This window comes from Anomaloglossus baeobatrachus, chromosome 4, assembly GCF_048569485.1.
Source record: "Anomaloglossus baeobatrachus isolate aAnoBae1 chromosome 4, aAnoBae1.hap1, whole genome shotgun sequence".
Taxonomy (NCBI): Eukaryota; Metazoa; Chordata; class Amphibia; order Anura; family Aromobatidae; genus Anomaloglossus; species Anomaloglossus baeobatrachus.
Window position 1 is genome coordinate 151356673 of NC_134356.1, and position 21402 is coordinate 151378074.

The 21402-nt window shown below is 45.3% G+C and overlaps 1 protein-coding gene across 5 annotated transcripts in view; it reads left to right on the plus strand.

Moving 5' to 3' along the window:
- Window positions 1–21402, plus strand: part of RARS1 (arginyl-tRNA synthetase 1) — a 736258-nt gene that overhangs the window by 524411 nt on the left and 190445 nt on the right. For all 5 annotated transcript variants that reach the window (XM_075344555.1, XM_075344556.1, XM_075344557.1 and 2 more), the window contains one exon: window positions 6555–6664. In XM_075344555.1, the coding sequence (XP_075200670.1) occupies window positions 6555–6664 (110 nt within the window). The remainder of the gene's footprint in view (window positions 1–6554; window positions 6665–21402) is intronic.

Below are 21402 nucleotides of genomic sequence, written 5' to 3' on the forward strand. Positions count from 1 at the left end.
CGGAATCCGACTACTATTGCCTATGTCCATGAGGTGCTGTAAATTGAGCCTGCACTGTCGAGCTAAAACTTGGAATGTAAAATGGCAGCCCCCATTGCCAGCTTTCCAGGATTATTAAAACTGAAAGACATCTTTATTTAAAGCAAAATTAACATTATAGCTGCATGTTATCTTACAAGTAATCATTGTTTGGATTATATAAATCCGCGACACCTTACCTTTAACTCTTGTTGCTGGAGAGTGGGAGGTAAGAGTCTTTTTCCTCGATGAGGCTATTAGGCATTTCGCGAAAGTCTATGTGTAGGAGCAGTCTGGCTGAGTCTTTTGAAATCCCGAAGGTGGAACACTAAGAAGATAATTAAACGGGTCCAAAGTAACCCTATGCCCCACAACCCTGTGGGCTAGCGCTCTTACCTCCACCCAGAAAGGAAAGAGAACTTTGCAGTCCCAGAAAATATGGGGGAGAGATCCCTTCTCCTTCATAAACCACCACTGGTCCGATGAATTAGGGAAGAGCCTTGCCATGACCTCTGGAGTATGGTACCAATCCATCAAAATTTTATATTGATTCTATTTTTCCAAGGTGCAAAGAGAAGTTTTTGCCGCTCTCTCACATATAGTCTGCCATACTGGTTTGGTATATCCCTTCCCAAATACTGTACATCTCCCATTTGCCATGAGGGGATTATGGACCTCAGTATGTGAAGTATGTCATATATATGTAAGATTAGTCCCCTCGTTGATGTACCCTGCCTGCAGAGGTTCTCAAATGGGTTAGACTTAGAGAAAGTAGTTGATTTTTACCGTGGATATGGCCATGTGGTGTATCGTTGCATATGAATAGAAACCTCCCATCGGGATTCCAGACCTCTCCTGTAGAATGGAGAAGGGTAGAATTGTATTATTAAGAGGATTAATTATATCCATAAAACGAATGAGGTGTGCCTTGAGCCATGGAGTAGTCATTTAACTGGTGGAACAGCCTGATATAGCTGGAGTGAACAAAAACGGCACTAGTGAAGGTTTGTCCGAGGTGAATGGGAAAATTTTCATGACCTTCCTCCAGATATGTGTGGTGAATGCCATAGGTCCTAAAAGAGCTATATCTGGGGGATTTGCAAAGGTTGGCCATAGAAACGCGTTGGAGTGGGTGGGGGCAAACCAAACATGTTCCACTTCCATCCATTTTCTTTTCATAACTAGACTAGCCCATGCCGGAATATGTCTTAGATCAGTGGCTATGTAGTACTTCTACATGTCCGGAAAAGCCAGGCCACCCAGTTTCCTGGGAGTCACAAATACCGACCAGTCAATTCGATGGCATTTATATGCCCAAACGAAATCGCTCGGCCGCGTCTGGAACTGCCTTATCACTGACCTTGGGATCGCCAGAAGGAGTGTCTCCAATAGAACTTTGAAAGGATCGTCATCTTAACAGTGGCCATTCTTCCAAAGAAGAACAAGCGTACCTTATCCCACCTGGACAATGTCATATTTCGTTCCTCAAAAAAGGACAGGAAGTTGTAAGCATAGTCATATGTACGTGTTATGTAGATCCCTAGGTAGTTTAATTGTTCTTTTTTCCACGCATATTCAAATGTGGATTGTAGCACCGATAGTGCAGATGGCTTCATATTTAATGGCAGTGTTTCAGTTTTTGAGGCGTTAATTTTGTATTCTGACAGATTTCCGTATTCAGTCAGAATGGAATAAGGATTAGGTAGGGTTATCAGGGGGTTACGAATTGTTAGGAGGACGTCATCTGCGAAAAACGACAATTTATATTCGTGGCCCTTGATCTGGAACCCTTGCACGTCTGGACTCTCCTGTATTCACGCTGCTAATGGCTCAGTGCACATTACAAATAATAGGGAGGAGATGGGGCACTCCTGTCTAGATCTGTGATATATGGGAAGGGTGATGATTAGGCATGGGGAAGTTTTCACTATTGCCTCGGGGTCCATATATGAAGCACAAACCACCTGTAGAAAAGGTTCTTCAATACCAAATCTCTTGAAGGTAGCAAATAAAAAAGGCCACCCATGGCTATCAAAAGCCTTTTCTGAATCGAGACTAAGAAGCAGTGCTTCCCCATTGTTTTCATATACGGCATCAATGAGGTTTATTGTTTGCCTATGGTTGTCTTCCACCTGTCTATCAAGAACAAACCCCACTTGGTTCCCATGTATCAAGTGTGGGAGAATCATTGAGAGTCTGGTAGTGAGTATTTTCGTAAATATTTTTAAGTCCGCATTAAGCGGATGATAACTCGCACAATCAGCAGGGTCTTTTCCCTGTTTCGTTATTACCGTTATATGTGATCGCAGCATCAAGGGGGGGATTGGCATGCCATTCAGGAGTGAGTTAAAGAGGGACAGCATATGGCGTGCAAGTGTGTTCTGGTTTTATAATACAGGTACGTAAAACCATCTGGGCTGGGTGCTTTTCCATGTGGGAGCTCTTTGATTGCTGTAAACAGTTCTTCAGCAGTAATCGGGGCATTAAGTGTGTCTAGTGTTTCTGTGCGTAGTGTTGGCAAGGAGCGAGCTGCAAGGTATTCTTTCAGTAGGAGGTCTCTCTTCCCTATGTCAGTTGGTAAAGTAAATGGAAGTGAGTACAATCTAGCATAATAATCTCAAAGCGTCTGCATGTTTTTTAGGGTCATAAGTCAAATGACCCTGCACATCTTTAACGGCGAAAGGAGAGGTTTGTGCAGTGCGGTCTGTAAGCTGTTCTGCAAGAATGGAGTGAGCCTTGTTACCCTTCTCATAGTATCGTTGCCTAGTATAAACCAGTAACCTTTCCACGTTAGCTGCCAAGTCCTTCAGCCTACTCCTGACGTCAACGATACATTCTCATTTGGTTGTGGTTGGGCAAGTAAGCATTTCCCGCTCTAGCCGCTCAAACCGCTTAGTAAGCTCTCGGTGTTACTCCGTTACATCCCTTTTCAAGTGGGATGCCAGGGAGATACAATTGCCCCTCATAACTGATTTATGCGTCTCCCATAGGGTGGACAATGAGGAGACCGAACCACCGTTCAGTTGAAAAAAATCCTCTAACTGATCTTGGAGCTTATACTGGTGATTGGGAGTCTTTAGGAGGTGGTTATTTAATCTCCAGTGACATATCCTCCTTGCTTGAGTAGACAAGTGAAGATCAAGTAAAACCAGGCATGGTCTAAGCACATTATGTGGGCAATTTCAGACGTCTTAGTGAGGCGCAAGGCTGGCAGATTGCCAAAAAATGTAAATTCGCATGTGTGTAGAGTGTGGATAAGAGTAAAACGTATACTGTCGGGAAGAAGGATTGGTCACCCGCCATAAATCATAAAGAGCGTATTTATGGATTAAGGCACAAAAAACCTTGGACTGTCTAATTGAGTTTACCCCTAGGTGCTGGTTGGTTAAAGAGCTTCTATGTCACGTTTCGGAAAAGGGCAGGTTAAAGTCACTCCCTATGACTACTGTGGAGGGAAGTTTTCATGTGACCTAGCCGCCGTTTAACTTTAGAGTTTAGTCCTTTAACATTTATAGATGCTATACGAACCATGGTTGAGATATAAAAGCGTGATGACACCCAGGGACCCAGTTCTTATCCAGCTTCAGTAGCTTTAGCCCTTTTGAACCTATAAAGGAAACTCCAGCCAGACTGCTCCAAGGACTGTTAAATGAGTCAATAAACTTTGTGTCAGATAAAGAGATGGATTGTGGGTTAGGGAAGTGCAAGAAGGGAAGGAGAGGTGAACAGACAACAAGTACAAATAGCGTACATAATAAGTAAAGTGAAAATAACATCACAGAATCGTTTTTTCCGTACAACTCCACAAAGAAAGGAAAAAAAATATAGTCCAGTATAAATAAAAAACAAGGTCGAATAAACTAAGAGGTCAGAGTCATCATACATGTTAGGCTACGGGTTGAACTAGATGGACAAAGGGCGGCTTTGCACGTTGCAACATCGCACGTGCGATGTCGGTGGGGTCAAATCGAAAGTGACGCACATCCGGCGTCACTTTCGACATCGTAGTGTGTAAATCCTAGATGATACGATTAACGTTTACGTCCCGCTCATCTCCGCCCCTCCGTTGCTATTGGCCGCCTGCCGTGTGACGTCGCTGTGACGCCGCACAGCCAGCCCCCTTAGGAAGGAGGCGGTTTGCCGGTCAGAGCGACATCGCAGGACAGGTGAGTGCATATGAAGCTGGTGAAGCGATAATGTTCGCTACGGCAGCTATCACAATGATATCGCTGCTGCGACGGGGGCGGGGACTATCGCGTGCGACATCGCAGCATCGGCTTGCGATGTCGCAACGTGCAAAGCCCGCCTTAGAGTCTCCCTTCAACCTTAAAAACTATGATACTATGATACATCTGCTCTCCACAGCCGTCTCTTATGTTCCATTCAGTCAAAAAAGAGATGTTTTGTAGGCCTCGGACGACCAAGTATTTTTCCTCTTCTCTCTTGCGAGTGGGTCTGATTTCCTCTGGTCTGCTGGAATTTGATCATGGAGGCGTGCTTTGTCTTTTTGAAGAGGAAGAGAATCTGTGCCAGATTGCTGGTGGTGGTCGCTGTGGAGGAGTGAGTTCCCAATTACAGATTTTTGGAATTGGGAGCCCCAGGGTCTCACAGAAGCTTGAGATGTCAGAGCAACCTCCTTTTTTTGCAAAGGGACCCAGGAAATGTCCTGGAGGAGTTGTATAGGATGGCCTTCAAAGTGAATAGTGCGCATTTTTCTAGCTTGTATCATGACGTCTTCTTTAAGTTTATAGTCAGTAACACAGCATATAATATTCCTAGGTGCCTGGGAGGCATCTTTTGGTCTGAGTGCTCTGTGCGCTCTGTCAAGGCTGATCATATGAGATGAAGGGGCTCCCAGAACCCTATTAAAGATAGCTTGTATAATCAAAGGCAAATTCTCCTCATTATATTGCTCCGGGAGGCCCTGTATCCTTATGTTGTATCGGTGACTCCTATTCTCTAGATCCTCCAAATGTCTCTGGTATTCTCAGAGGGTGTCATGTTGTGCAACTATGGTGGATTGAAGTTAAACCATATAGGTTCGTGTTTCGTCGTGGTCCTCCTCTAGGGTCTCTATTCTTTGACCAATATATGTAAGATCTTGGCAGATATTAGCTATTTCTGAGCAGCAAACCTCTTTGATTTCTAACACCAAGGACTGCAGGTAAGCTTTTGTGGGAAGTTGAGCTACATGGGATCTCCAATCATAGTCTGCTCTACCTTGAGTATCATCACCTGATAAAGATCGCTGCCTGAAAGAGAGGAGTATTGTGTTTCTGGCAAGGCATATCTGGACAATAGAGGGGGTGGCTGATATGCGAAAGTCCTCCATAAAACCCTGTGCTTGTGGGGGATTGCCATCCCATGCCTTTACTTTATTTCTCAGGGGTTGTGAGGAGTTCATTTCTCTGTCTGAGGTTAACTGCTGGGCCTCGGATGCAGCCTCCCCTACATGTAAACTGTCTCCCTCTATACCCTAGCCTTCCACCTCTCCCTCTGCTGTATGTCTCATTGGAGTAGTAGGAGCCGTTCGTGCTTCCCTGGCAGACTGCTCCATGCCTCCCTGCTGTTGCAGTGAGTCTGCGTCCAGAAGTTCTCCCCTCTTCAGGGACTAGCCGACACCATCCTCTGACGTCTCCTGCCGTTTGGCCGCCATTTTGTATGAGCGCGCCGGAGCCGCGTCCTGGTGAAGAAAGATGTCTAGGGGTCCTGATACCGAAGGGAGCGGTGTGGAAGGTACAATTTTGGTCAGTGCCTTCTGTTGTGACCTCCGGACCATGCCTGAAGCGTGCTGGGAGGCAAGATAGTGCAAATTTACCGCTATTTAGGCTATGGCTCCTGTACCACCAGTCTCACTTAGGCCACATTCGGGACCGCTCCTGAGGCCTGCTCATGTCTTTCATTTTTACCCCCTAAGGACTTGCCATTTAGACCTTTAAGACAAAGCTGTTTTTTACATTTTTACATATGACTGACTCTTCAGAGACAAGCTGTAATTTTCACTGCTTAGTTTTTGAATGAAGAAAGGGCATGGCCTAATCAGCTGTTCTGAGAGCTAAATCTTACTCCACAAGTTAGCATAACTTAGTTGACTGATGTAAGCAAGCTAATACATGATGCTAATATAGATTAGAAATGTATCAAACAGAATGAGCCTCTGTGTAGTCTAGGCTTGCAGTACACAAATGTTGATTTATGTTCAGTGTAAATTTTATTTGAGAATTTTCCCCCTAAATATTCTAACTATGTAAGCTAAGGACCAAAAGGCACCAAAACGTTTTTTTTTTTGTTTTTTTTGTTTTTTTTATAGCCTGGAGACCTGATAGGTATAAGAGACGAGGGGGAGAGAGAAGATACAAATAGAGACATTATTATTGGGTGATTCTTATTGGATCTGTGCACATATTTTTAATTGGTTAGCTATATATAATTGGATATAGTAAATCAGTGCAGTTTCATCTTAAATCAAAGGGATTTTTGGGTGCTGAATTTCTACATGTGGTGAATTGTTATCTTTTGATGTCTTCTTTTTCCAGGGCATTCACTTTCAGACCGTGTTTTCAGCTGCTCAGATGATTGGTTGGTATGATGCAAAAGTGACCAGAGTAGAACATGCTGGATTTGGTGTTGTCCTAGGAGAAGACAAGTGAGTAATGAAAAAAATGTAATTACCTATATGGGTTATGCAGGCTTTAGAAATGGATGCTTCATTGCTATGATAAGCCGTATAAATATGTGACTCTTCAGATTTTGTGTTATACCATGCCTGATGAAGAGACCTGAGACTTTCGAGACGAAAGCTTGCAATTATTACCATCTTTTCAGTTAGCCATTAAAAGGTATCAACCACTGAGGACTCTCAGTTCATTTAAACAAATTTTTTTATCCCTACTGGCTAACACGGTACAAAGATATATTTTACTTGTATGATAAGCCACTAATATTGCATTAGTGTTGGTCCAACATTACAAATGTCCACTGGGCAGCTGTTCAAACGGGCTGCCGTATTTGGGTAAGTACTGAGACCTCTTGATTGCGTACATTGGATTTTACATTGCTATTTATGCCCTGTCCAAAAAAAGTCCTTTAAATTCCATATAATGTTATACATTGTGTACTAGGAAGGAGCCATTTTAATTTTTATTTCACAAATTAATCGCACACAATATAATAATCAACTTTGTAATATACTCGTATTTTAGCTGACAAATCGGCTTCTTTCACTACCAGCATTGATCAGTCATTACCAAAATTCTCAATTCTAAGGTAAAATTTGTATTCAGTGAAGACATTCCCATTACTTAGATAGGAGATGGCAGTTGTTACAAATGGGAGGGCTTGGAATGGAAGGAGCAATATTTGAATTTTGGAAAGCAAATTTGGCTGAAAAAGATTGCGGGTACCATATTGCATTTGTAGGGTCCCTAAAGGTATCTAAACAGCAGAAACCTCCCACAAGTGACCCGATTTTGGAAACTAGACCCCTCAAGGAATTTATCTAGATGTTTGGTGAGAACCTTAAACCGTTGAGACGTAAAAATAAAAAAAATACATTGTGACCACAATTTTTTCTTCAACCAGAATGGCTGGAGTCATTAGTGAACGCCATGTTGTGTTTTGAGAGCCTCTGAGGTACAGTGGAGCTCCCCAAAAGTTGAACCTATTTTGGAAACTAGATCCCTCAAAGCTTTTTTTCATGGGTATGGTGTGCATTTTGAACCCACATGTACTTCACAGAATTTGTTAAACTTAGGGTTTCATTTTGAAAATTCTTTTTTGTAAAAAAAAAAAAAAAAGTGGGTTTAACACCAAATTTCTCACTTTTTCAAGAGGTAACACCAAAAAGTGGACCCCACAGTTTATCCAATTTCTTTTGAGTGAAGTGGTACGCCACATGTGGCTAAAAACCTCTGGTTGGACAAATGGGAGGGCTTGGAACAGAAGGAGCACCATGGGAATTTTAGAAACGTTGAAATAAATTGCGGGCACCATGTCGCTTCTGCAGAGCCCCTAAGGTACCTATACAGCAGAAACCCCCCACAAGTGACCCCATTTTGGAAACTAGACCTCTCAAGGATTTTACTTAGGGGTATAGTAAGCATTTTGAATCCACAGGTACTTCACAAAAATATTACTATAGTGCCACATTTCTCACTTTTAGGCTATGTGCCCATGACCCGGCAACACTGCGTGTAGGACAGTGCCAGCCTTCCTGTGGAGATGTAAGTGTTGTCAACAGGAGAACGTAGATGCCCGTGCCCATGATCCAGGTTCGGTCCGCTGCGGACTTCAGCTCTATTCTCCCCACGGATAAGACTCTCGACTCCGCAGCATAAATTGACATGCTGTGGCTTAGGAAGCGACGACGCAGGTCAGTTTATGCTTTGGAAAAAGACAAGCTCAGTGAGTGGGAGATTTCCAAAAAAAAACAAAACCTTCCAATGAGCTTGTACTGCACAACGCAGCGCTTTGGACGCAGTGAAAACACTCTGCGTCCAAAACGCTGCAAACCCTGATCGTGCACAGGCAGCCTAAAAAGCTAAAATGGATAGATAGATAGACAGACATAGGTAAAACACATATATAATGTCTCACCCCCCTACATTTTCTAAGCTGGCACCCTTTAGTGCTTTTCATGTGGCACTAAAGTGTGTTTAGACTTATATGTAGCTAAAAAAGACATAAATAACAAAAAAAAAAAACGCCATTTTTGATGGCAAGCTAGAGTAAAGCAGATGGCTGCAGACCACAGCCGGCAGCTTTACCTTGAAGAACAGCAGACACCCCACGCTGTTTTTTTAAAAAATGTATTTATAGATAAATAATTCAAAAATGTGGGGTGCTCCCTAAATTAGACTACCAGCCAAGGTGAAGCTGACAGCTTGGGTCTGGTATTCTCAGGTTAGAAAGGGCCATGGTTATTTTGGTCCTTCCCAGCCTAAAATTAGCAGGCCGCAGCCGCCCCAGAAGTGCGACAGAAATCAAAGAAGGATGCATGCAGTAGGCGCGCCAATCATGTGCCCTGCCATTTTAGATCACCAGGATGGGGGAGGGGGACTGGAGGGCACTTTAACCACACCAGGGGACCGGAGGGGACAGGGGAGGAGATTTATCTCTCATCTGACACGTTTGATCATGCCAGGTGGGAGATAAATAATTTTTTATAGGCGCCATTTACTATAACGTGATCATCTTTATACAGTGTATAACGGTGATCACATGACCAAAGACCGGAATAAACAGCCGGAATCGTGATCTCCAGGGTCTCAGTTATACCCGGTAGCTGTGACGGTAGTGTGACGACATGGACTCTCATGGGTTAAAGTTTCTTAACATTCAGCCAGACGTATTGTTCTTTTGTGTATTACCTCATGTTTGCTTAGCTATTGTTTCTCCAGACCCTTCCAGTAATCATTGTAATGTAGTTGTGTATTGCTAATGTGATTACCTTAGTAGCCATTGTCTACTCGGTGACTTGCAGACTCCATGTAGATATCCTCAGTCTTCCTACCCACATCATTTAAATGAACATTATCCATGCAGCTTGAAATTTATCCAATGGGAGAGGCAATCTTGTCCAACCAATCCGATGAGGACGCAGTGTATCCAAGTGGAAGGCTGTGGCTATAAAAGGAATTTCTTTAAGTCACCAGGTGGTTGTTGATGGATGTGCATGATCCAGTCTAAGCTCTTAGGAGCTGGCTAGAGGATCAGGATACCTTGTGGCTTCAATCTAGGGACTCTGGTTCCGATTGGAGACCATATCCACAGTCTAGGGATTTCGACTCCATCTACCAGGTTTATATCATCAAACACAGAGACTACTTAAGGAGGAAACCCAGGTTGGGACAATCCAGTCGCCTGGTACAGACTTTGCAGACCTCAGCCAGCTTCCTAAATATGGCGTTTTTCCTGTCTCGGTGGGTGCCTGCCAAAAGCGGGGTGCTGCTGGATTGGAGTAAATAGTCCTGGAACCTCTGAGGCATGGACATTCTAAATCCATGGTGAGCCAGCGGAAGGGTGAGACTCTGTTGCCTGTTACATTTGTGTGTTTTGCTGGTTATGTGTTATGTGCCATTAATATTTTAAGGATCCAATAAAGTCTAATTATTGTGGTTCCCTCACCCTGTATTGTCTGAGTATTGTTCTGGCCACGGTTAAGGAGGTCGTGCGTTCAGTTGGGATGAGCCCTGAGCCACGCTGTCTTTCTAAAGGCGGCCGGTTTTAGCGGACGAGAGCACCCACTGAGCCCCGTGTCTCCACAATTGGTGGCAGTAGTGGGATACTACTCAGCCTGGTTTATCCAGGGGAGCTGCAGAGGACTGGTGTTCGTTGACACCGTCCAGGGCTGAACAACCAGGGAGGCACATAAGCATACCTAGCGGGCCATAAGGGAGGCATTCAGGTTTCGGACGCTGCCATGTCCAACCCCACCAGCTCAGCCATGGGACAAGGACAAGAGAGGAGATACGACCGCAGCAGTAAATAGATGCTACAGGATCTGTGCCAGAGGCGAAAGATTGACTACAGGAACGCTAACACTCGGTCAGACTTGATCTGGAAATTAGTCCGTTGGGATGCCCAGAATGATGCAGAGGACGATGAGGATCCCGCCGATATTGACCCAGAGGATTTAAACTATGTGCCACAGCATGGATCTAGTGATAATCGGGAATCAACTTGGTCCAAAATGGCCCAAGCCACAGCGTTGGCTGCATTGGGGCCTAAATCCTCAAGAGAAGAGAGGGCTTATGTTCTGGAATATGTTTATGGGATTCCAGCTGCCGTACTGCTAACACCAGCTGCTCGAGAAAGATGGTCCCGCTACCCAGCAGAAGCTGCGCCAAAACAAAGGACTACAAACAGGGCCTGTGACTCGCCCAATCTATGGCACTGTTATACATGTGGGCGCCATGGACATATAGATAAAGATTGTCTCCAAAACCGAGGCCGCATGCTTGGAGCCCATCTGCCAGCTCAGCCGGTCAAGAGCCAGGGACTACGAGACACTGGTTCCTCCATTACCCTGGTAAGCCCAGTTATTGTTTCCCCAGAAGACCCTTTACCAGATTCCCAATTATCCATCTCCCTGGCTGAGGGCCAGCGCTCAGACATCCCTCTGGCATGTGTGCAGTTGGACCTAAGGACCGACCAGGGAGAGGACGAGGTGGAGCTTGTGGACAGCCTCCCCACACCTGGTATTTTGGGGACCAACCAGGAAGTGATCGATGTGGGGCTTGTGAACAGCCTCCCCATACCGGTCATTGTGGAGACTGACCAGAGCAAGGCTGATGTGGAGTTTATGGACACCGTCCCCACACCAGATATTTTGGGAAATGACCAGGGAGAGGTTCATGTGAGACTTGTGAACAGCCTCCCCACACCTGTCATTGTGGAGACTAACCAGAGCAAGGCTGATGTGGAGCTAATGGACAGCATCCCCACACCTGTTATTTTGGGGTCTGACCAGGAAGAGGTCCATATGGAGTTTATGGACACCTTCCCCACACCTGTTCTTTCGGGGACTAACCAGGATGAAGTTGATGTAGGGCTCATGCATAGTCTCCCCACTTCTGTTATTTCGGGGACTAACCAGGAGAAAATTGAAGTCGGGTTCATGGATGGCCCCACCAAGCCTGTTGTTTTGGATACCACCCAGAGGGGAATGGAAGTGGGGCGTGTGGATTACCTGCTCACACCAGTTATTTAGGAGTATGACCTAGGACAGGGGTGGGGAACCTTTTTACTGCCGGGGGCCATTTGGAAAATTCTACCAACCTTCGGGGGCCGCACAAAATTATCAACTTGAAAATGACCCGGCTATAATTAGTCAAACAATTAACTCTCCCCTATACCCCTACTGTGGCGGCCAGAGCTGATTCTCTTTGGTGCGCTGTGATGTTTGCTTCTCACAACTGCTTTTCCAGGTTTGTCTTTGTTTGAAGCGCAGATTGGTAAATCATATATATCACACAGGAGACACTGTACATACACACACCGCTCTGACACACTGGCCGTATACTGCACACAGCCTTGACACAGTTGTCCTATTTTACACCACCCACGATACACACTGGCCATATATAGTACACATGCACAGGAGATACTGTATACTGCACACAGCACTCACATGCTGTATACAGCACACACACAAGCCATACACAGCACTCACACACCGTATACAGCACACACACAAGCCATACACAGCACTCACACGCCGTATACAGCACACACACAAGCCATACACAGCACTCACACGCCGTATACAGCACACACACAAGCCATACACAGCACTCACACGCCGTATACAGCACATACACAAGCCATACACAGCACTCACACGCCGTATACAGCACACACACAAGCCATACACAGCACTCACACGCCGTATACAGCACACACACAAGCCATACACAGCACTCACACGCCGTATACAGCACACACACAAGCCATACACAGCACTCACACGCCGTATACAGCACATACACAAGCCATACACAGCACTCACACGCCGTATACAGCACATACACAAGCCATACACAGCACTCACACGCCGTATACAGCACATACACAAGCCATACACAGCACTCACACGCCGTATACAGCACTCACACGCCATACACAGCACTCACACGCCGTATACAGCACACACACAAGCCATACACAGCACTCAACATGCCGTATACACAGTACATAAGGAGAAGAAAAAAAGCTCTGCATGTAAACATGTGCACACCAGGAATTAGATATACCAATAAACCTTACAATATGAAACTTTATTAAGTGCCAAACACAACAAACAGCGCGCACACACACACACACACGCCGTATACACAGCACACACACGCCGTATACACAGCACACACACGCCGTATACACAGCACACACACGCCGTATACACAGCAGACACACGCCGCACACATGCCGCACACACAGCGCACACGCCATATACACAGCACATACTCAGCACACACGCCGTATACACAGCACATACACAGCACACACATGCCGTATACACAGCACACACACGCCATATACACAGCAGACACACGCCGTATAAACAGCGCGCACACACAGCCCACATGCCTCACACACAGCACACACGCCGTATACACAGCACACACGCCGTATACACAGCACATACACAGCACACACGCCGTATACACAGCGCACACGCCGTATACACAGCACATACACAGCACACACGCCGTATACACAGCGCACACGCCGTATACACAGCACATACACAGCACACACGCCGTATACACAGCACATACACAGCACACACGCCGTATACATAGCACATGCACAAGCCGTATACACAGCACACGCACATGTATACACAACAGACGCTGGACACTGAAGTCACAAATACATTTCATATATGGTGGTATATATTTGATATAAACACACTTAGCGCAGATATAAGTACCTGCTGCTTAGGTGCTCTGTAAGATCAGGTGCAGCACAAGTGATGGATGCAGCAGCTCAGCTCAAGGGCTGGCTTCATTCTCGTCTTCTCTCCAAGAAAAGACCTCCTAGACCTGAGCAGCCGAGCATAGAACGGGAGGGTGAGAGGCAGCACGCACAGCACTATGCAGCCTTCTATGTCCCGTACAGGCCCCTCCCCCATCACTCTGATTCTAGCTGTAATCTCACAGGGAGCATGTAGGAGCCGGAGGGAGGAAGTCCCACCCCCAGTGCTGTCTCCCAGCATTAGACAAGATCAGCGGCTGCCCGAGCACCGCAGCCACTGGGAATTTGCTCCAGTGCCCCGGGGGCCACAGAAAAGGTCATCGCGGGCCGCATACGGCCCGCGGGCTGGAGGTTCCCCACCCCTGACCTAGGACAAGGACTATCCAGTCAGTTTGAAGCAGCCATCACCCACTTCCAAGCCAAGCAGGACCCTGATGTGGATCTTTCTAACATCTTTTCCAAGGATAATTCACATTCCCAGTCTCCAGCATCCACTTTTGAGCCAAGAACAGTGAGTAAGCCTAACCACACTGTGACTATTGACTGGGGGAAGATTGATAGTAAGAAATGTATGCAAGCCCAACTCATGGACCCCACCTTAGTGCTTGTCCGCAATATAACTACTCAACTTGGGGGAGGTAATCAGGGGGAGGTGTATAGATGCAAGCCTCTGTTGCTGACCTCACCATTAAAAAGGACAATGCCGTCAAGAGGAGAAGGATGATCGGAAGCCTATCATGTCTGGCTAATAATAAGAAGGGGGAGGAATGTGACGACATGGACTCTCATGGGTTAAAGTTTCTTAACATTCAGTCAGACGTATTGTTCTTTTGTGTATTACCTCATGTTTGCTTAGCTATTGTTTCTCCAGACCCTTCCAGTAATCATTGTAATGTAGTTGTGTATTGCTAATGTGATTACCTTAGTAGCCATTGTCTAGTCGGTGACTTGCAGACTCCATGTAGACTCCTCAGTCTTCCTACCCACATCATTTAAATGAACATTATCCATGCAGCTTGAAATTCATCCAATGGGAGAAGCAATCTTGTCGAACCAATCCGATGAGGACGCAGTGTATCCAAGTGGAAGGCTGTGGCTATAAAATGGATTTCTTTAAGTCACCAGGTGATTGTTGATGGATGTGCATGATCCAGTCTAAGCTCTTAGGAGCTGGCTAGAGGATCAGGATACCTTGTGGCTTCAATCTAGGGACTCCGGTTCCGATTGGAGACCATATCCACAGTCTAGGGATTTCGACTCCGTCTACCAGGATTATATCATCAAACACAGAGACTACTTAAGGAGGAAACCCAGGTTGGGACAATCCAGTCGACTGGTACAGACTTTGCAGACCTCTGCCAGCTTCCTAAATCTGGCGTTATTCCTTTCTCAGTGGGTGCCCGCCAAAAGCGGGGTGCTGCTGGATTGGAGTAAATAGCCCTGGAACCTCTGAGGCATGGACATTCTAAATCCCTGGTGAGCCAGCGGAAGGGTGAGACTCTGTTGCCTGTTACATTTGTGTGTTTTGCTGGTTGTGTTATGTGCCGTTAATATTTTGGGGATCCAATAAAGTCTAATGATTGTGGTTCCCTCACCCTGTGTTGTCTGAGTAGTGTTCCGCCCACGGTTAAGGAGGTCGTGCGTTCAGTTGGGATGAGCCCTGAGCCACGCTGTCTTTCTAAAGGCGGACGGTTTTAGCGGACAAGAGCACCCACTGAGCCCCGTGTCTCCACAGCTGAAACCCCGGAAACTTTCCGACGCTGGGGGGCAATATACTTTTTTTTTTTTTTTTCTCACCGCCGTTTTAAAACGGCAATATGGAAGAAATACCCTTTTCTGCCGCCATTTTAATCCATTCGGACGTCATAAAAGGGTTAAAGCACATAGATATACTGCTGGAATAATTGTAAGCCGTGAAACTATGCCTACAGTGATTGTAAATTGACAATATGCTGAATATTCCTGTATAGATCAAAGCAAAGGACATATTAATGTTCCATGTTAATATTAGTTTACTGATTTAACCCATTCACAACCTTTGACATACAAACTGGTACGTCCCAGGTTGTGTCTCTTGCTTTGATGCAGGCTCGGCCGACATGTACTTCTAAAAGCCATGAGTAGATCGGAGATCTGTCTGCCACTGTTAAAGGGAACCTGTCAGCAGAAATTTCGCAATAAACCTAAAAGATTCCTTTTCTCCAGCTCCTGGGCTGCATTCTAGAAAGGTTTCTGTTGCTATTGTGCCCCCTTTGAGACCTAAATAAATATTTTATAAAGTCTTACCTTTTTGTATGCAAATGTTTTTTTATGGTCACGGGGGCGGGCTGTCTTGCGTCTGTTATTCGCCTCCTGTTGCTTTACGCCGTCCCCCATTGCTCATTTCTATATATGAGGATGCCGCCCAGTGCTCCCGAGGTCTCGCGCATGCTCAGTGACATTATTTCGGGATAGCACTTTGTAAAGCGTGACCACTAGTGAGGTGATTGCGCAGGCGCGAGGTTATGGGCGGCGCTGTGATTGTCATCAGCAGCGTCAGCCAAGTACCCGCCCATAATCTCGCGTCTGCAGTAATAGGTGATGTGGGTTCATATGGCCAGCGCTTGAAGATCAATTATATGATTACTACAACTCCTTCAACACTGTACTTAAAATTCGTAGACCTGATGGTCGTATAGTCACCTCCCTGACTGATATTCTTCAGGGCTTTTGTATAAATCCAGGAGTGGGGCGATCATCACAGAAAGCTTGGCACATTTGGCGTATGCTGCTCAACAATCCTTTCTAAAGGCCTAAATTACTCTGGAAGAAATGAGCCTTGCAATAGCCAATTTGGCCATGGGTAAGCCTTCGGGGCCTGATGGTTTCCCTGTAGTACTGTATGGTAGATACCAAAAGATTACACACTTGCTCAAAATTGTTGCTACCCCTCGTTTAATGAAAGAAAAACCCACAATGGCCACAGAAATAACTTGAATGTGACAAAAGTATTAATAAATAAAAAATCTATGAAGATGAACAAATGAAAGTCAGACATTGCTTTTCAACCATGCTTCCACATAATTTTTTTAAAAAAAATAAATCTCATGTAACTGGACAGAAATGATGGTACCCCTGAAAATATTGTAATAAAAGGGACATGTTAAATCAAGGTGTTTCCACTAATTAGCATCACGTCTCTACAATCTTTTTATCAGTCAGTGGGCCTGTATATAGGGCTACAGATACTCACTGTGCTGTTTGGTGACATGGTGTGTAGCACACTCAACATGGACCTGAGGAAACGAAGGAAAGAGTTGTCTCATCAGATTAGAAAGAAAATTATAGACAAGCATGTTAAAGATAAAGGTTATAATACCATCTCCAAGCAGCTTGATGTTCCTTTGACATGTTGCACATATTATTCAGAAATTTAATATCCATGAGACTGTAGCCAACCTCCCTGTACGTGGCCACAGGAGGAAAATTGATGACAAATCAAAGAGACTGATAATACGAATAACAAAAAAGCCCAGAAAAATTTCTAAAGAGATTAAAGGTGAACTTCAAACTCAAGGAACATCGGAGACGACCAAGGAGGACACCATTGTTGAAAAAACAATTATAAAAAGGCTAGACTGGAATTTTCCAAATTACATGTTGATAAGCCATAAAGCTTCTGAGAGAATGTTCTATGGACAGATGAGACAAAAATTTAACATTTTGGCAAGGCACATCAGCTCTATGTTCACAGATGGAAAAATAAAGCAAGAAAAGAACACTGTCCCTACTGTTAAACCATAAACGGAAAGCTGAAGGGGGAAAAGAGCAATGGGTCTTATCCAACTTACATGCACAAGTAAAAAAGAAATGTGCTCACCTCATGGGGTTGTGTGTCACACAACTTGATTCAAAGTATGTAATCAGCTACTGCAGAGTCCACGGAGCTAATACAGCGCTGCCGAAGATATGACCTAAATCCAATATTGGTGGATTTCATGATGAAGAAGTCGGGAGACACTTCGAAATGCATAGAATAAAACCGCCTTCATTTGATCGTCTTTGAATTTATGTCATATCTTCGGCAGCGCAGTATTAGCTCCACATTTCTTTAGCTCCAGATCTACTGTGAAACATGGAGGAGGCTCTGTTATGTTCTGGGGCTGCTTTGCTGCATCCGATAGAGGGTGTCTTGAATCTGTGCAGAGTATAATGAAATCTCAAGACTATCAAGGGATTCTAGAGAGAAATGTGCTGCCCAGTGTCAGAAAGCTTGGTCTCAGTCGCAGGTCATGGGTCTTGCAATAGGATAATGATCCAAAATACACTTCTAAAAACACACAAGAATGGCTAAAGCCCGCTTTAAACACTACAATATATCTTACGATGTGTTGGCGGGGTCACGTCGTAAGTGACGCACATCCGGCATCGTAAGGTACATTGTAGTGTGTAACCGCTACATTCGATTGCGAATGAACGGTAAAATGTTCATCGCACGCACGTCGTTCATTCCTCATGAATTGAACGTCAGGTTGTTCATCGTACCCGGGGCAGCACACATCGCAGTGTGTGACACCCCGGGAACGATGAACAGATCTTACCTGTGTCCTGCGGCTCCCGGCCAGCAATGCGGAAGGAAGGAGGTGGGCGGAATGTTTACGTCCTGCTCATCTCTGCCCCTCCGCTTCTATTGGCCGGCTGCCACATGACGTCTATGTGACGCCAAACGTTCCTCCCACTCCAGGAAGTAGACGTTCGCCGCCCACATCAAGGTCGTATGGACGGGTAAGTACGTGTGACGGGGGTTAATCGTTTGTGCGGCACATTCAACAAAATTGAACGTGCCGCACATACGATGGGGGCGGTTACGATCGCATACGATATCGTATGCAGAATCGTAACATGTAAAGCAGGCTTTAGAGGAAAACATTGGACTATTCTGAAGTGGCCTTCTATGAGCCCTGACCTAAATCCTATTGAGCATGAAAGCTGAATCATGGCGCCTGGAAAAGGCAACTTTCAAACACGAGACAACTAGAGCAGTTTGCTCTTGAGAAGTGGCCAAAATACCTGTCGAGAGATGCAGTAGTCTCATTAATAGTTACAGGAATCGTTTGATTACAGTGATTGCCTCAAAAAATTGTGCAACAAAATATTAAGTTAAGGGTACCATCATTTCTGTCCAGGCCTATTTCATGAGTTTTACTTTTTAAAAAATTCTGTGGAAGCATTGTTTAAAAGCAATGTCTGACTTCCATTTGTTAATTTTCATAGATTTTTAATTTATCACTTTTGTCAGATTCAAGTTATTTCTGTGACCATTGTGGATTTTTCTTTCATTAAACAAGGGGTACCAACAATTTAACAACGTGTATATCTTGCCACCCTTATTAGAGGTTTTTTTGCAGATTGCCCTTTTTTTTAAGAACTATGATATTAGCGTCATAAAGGGAGTCTGGAAGGGAGTTTGTTACGTCACCACTGGAGTCCGCTCCAGCGACTTCTGCTCCGATTGCCAGGCGACGCCGTGTTCCTGCCGTGGATGGTGCTGGTGATGGGAGAGGAGTCGATGCCAGCGGCACCGGTGGGCGCAGGCTCCGATCATCTACTGGGCTGGGTTATCTTGGGATCTGCAGTGCCACTGGCTGACTGTGGGGGGCGCGTATCTTCCAGCTGAAGTTGCCAGCGTTCAGCTACAGCCAATGGGAAGACACCACACCCTTCTTAGTTCCCCTCCTGTCTGCTGACCTCTGCCAGAGATAGTTTTGATTTCCTGGCTCCTGATCCACCCTATTCTGTTTTGTGATTCCTGTGTGCTGACGTCTGTGTGTTTTCTGACTACCCTTCTGCCTGCTGTTTTTGTACCTCGCTGCCCGATCCGGATTTGACCTCTGCTACGTTTTCTGATTACGTCCTTGCCTGCCGATTCTGTCCCTTTTCTGTTGCTCCTGGTTTGACCCTGCCTGACGACTACTCTCATCGGACTGCAGCCTTCCACAGGTAGTGATCTCCAGGGCCCTGTGTAATTCCAAATCCCTGTATAGGGGTTAAAGGGTTTCAGGGTTCTGGGGGGTCCTGCTTGGTGAGTGGCTTCCCTCTAGCCTGTCCATTACATCCCATCTGAGTCTGTTGATCCAGGCAGGCGTTACAGAGTTCCCCTGGGTAAAGACCCTCTGGAGTGTGGGTCATATCTCCCTATATCATTGGTGAACGTAGATTACAAAATCTTCACAAACATTGTAGTGACTAGACTGAATGCTGTTATTCTAGACATTATTAACCCGAGTCAGATGGGCTTTATGCCAGAGAAAAGTACAGGTATTAATATCAGTAGAGTTCAGCCTATTGTCCAATTTAGCTCCATTGTGAAGGATAATAAATGGACGTTGGCCTCGCTGGACGTGACCAAGGCATTTAGTTCACTGGAGTGCAATTTCCTAATGGCGTGCCTTCAAATCTTTGGATTTGGTCCCAGGTTCTGTAACTGGATTCAAATGCTATACGGGGCTCTTAAGGCCCGAATTGGGGTTAATCTCAACCCTTTTTGCTAGAAAGGGGGACTCTGCAGGGGTGCCTTTTATTTCTGGCTCTTTTTGCTCTGCCAATTGAAGCTCTTGCAATTAAGATATGTTTCATCCAATTGATATGAGATATTCAAATTGCAGATTGAATGGATACGATCGGGCCATATGCAGACAATTTGATTATTTCTATGAATATTGTAGAACATTCTTTGCCTCTGGTTGTCTCCACCTTAGATGACCTTAGCAAATACTCTGGGTTGGGCATAAATTGGGATAAATACACTTTGATGTCTCTCTCCCATTGCTATGCGACTTTTTCTGGTGGTGCTATCTCCATTGATTTTAGTCTCCCACTTTAAATATCTGGGAATAATTATACACAAGGATAGCAAATAAAGATGAGCAAACCTTTAGAGGTTTGCTTCACTGGCAACAAACGAACCGATCCTCCACTTGTCCGAACCTTGCCTGAGGAGGTTCGTAAACACTGATTGGCAGTTTGATTATCCTCCCACATTCAGCTAGCCATATACAGATCACTTCCGGGGAAGGGTGTGTGGGAAGGCATTTTAATTTTTTTTTTTTTTTTTGGGGTGGGGGGGTCGCACAATACATGTAATCACACTGTTGTTAACTAGGGATGAGCAAATGTAATCGCTACTATTCGGTATCCGACGGATAATGGAGTATTCGAGGTATTTGCTATCAGACGGCTAATATGGTATTCGCTCCGATGCTTTTGTGGCGCCCCTGTGGTTAGGCACTACAGGGGAATACGGCACCTTAACAGCAAGGTGCAGTGCTCTTTGGTCACACGTGAAAGAGAGAAGAAATGCAAAGTCTTATATTAGATTGAGTAACATTGACTCAGCAGCCCCTACCTTCATATTCCTGGGACTGTTTATATAGTAGGTCCATAGGGGGGTGGAGCCTAGCTGAGCGTGAGACGTGACGTGGTTGCCAGGACGACTGGGTGACAGTTAGTGAACAGTCAGTAAGGAGTGACAAGAAGAGATGAGAGTAAATTGATGACTGAAAGAAGGGCTAGAAATAACATAGGCCCGACGTCCTGAGCGAGGGTACCCCAAAAGAAAAGAAAGACACTGGAAAAGGGGTAACCCAGACGGAAAGGGGACGCTTTAGGTCTGGCGAGAGCCGGCTGAAGAGTTCAGGTCGACACCGGTATAACGGGACCGAGGAGGTTTGTCAGGTTTATCCCCAAAACCATTGACCGTTAACCTGGGATCCTAAATAAGAGGAGTCCCGGTACCCATCAAGAGTCTGACTACTAACCCCAAGCCGAGTTCACGACGCTGTTGCGGGATAGATAAAGAAATCGTGCAGCATCAGACCCCTGGGAAAACCAGTGATGAGACTAACGAGTGGGTTAAAGAGGGAGTCACAG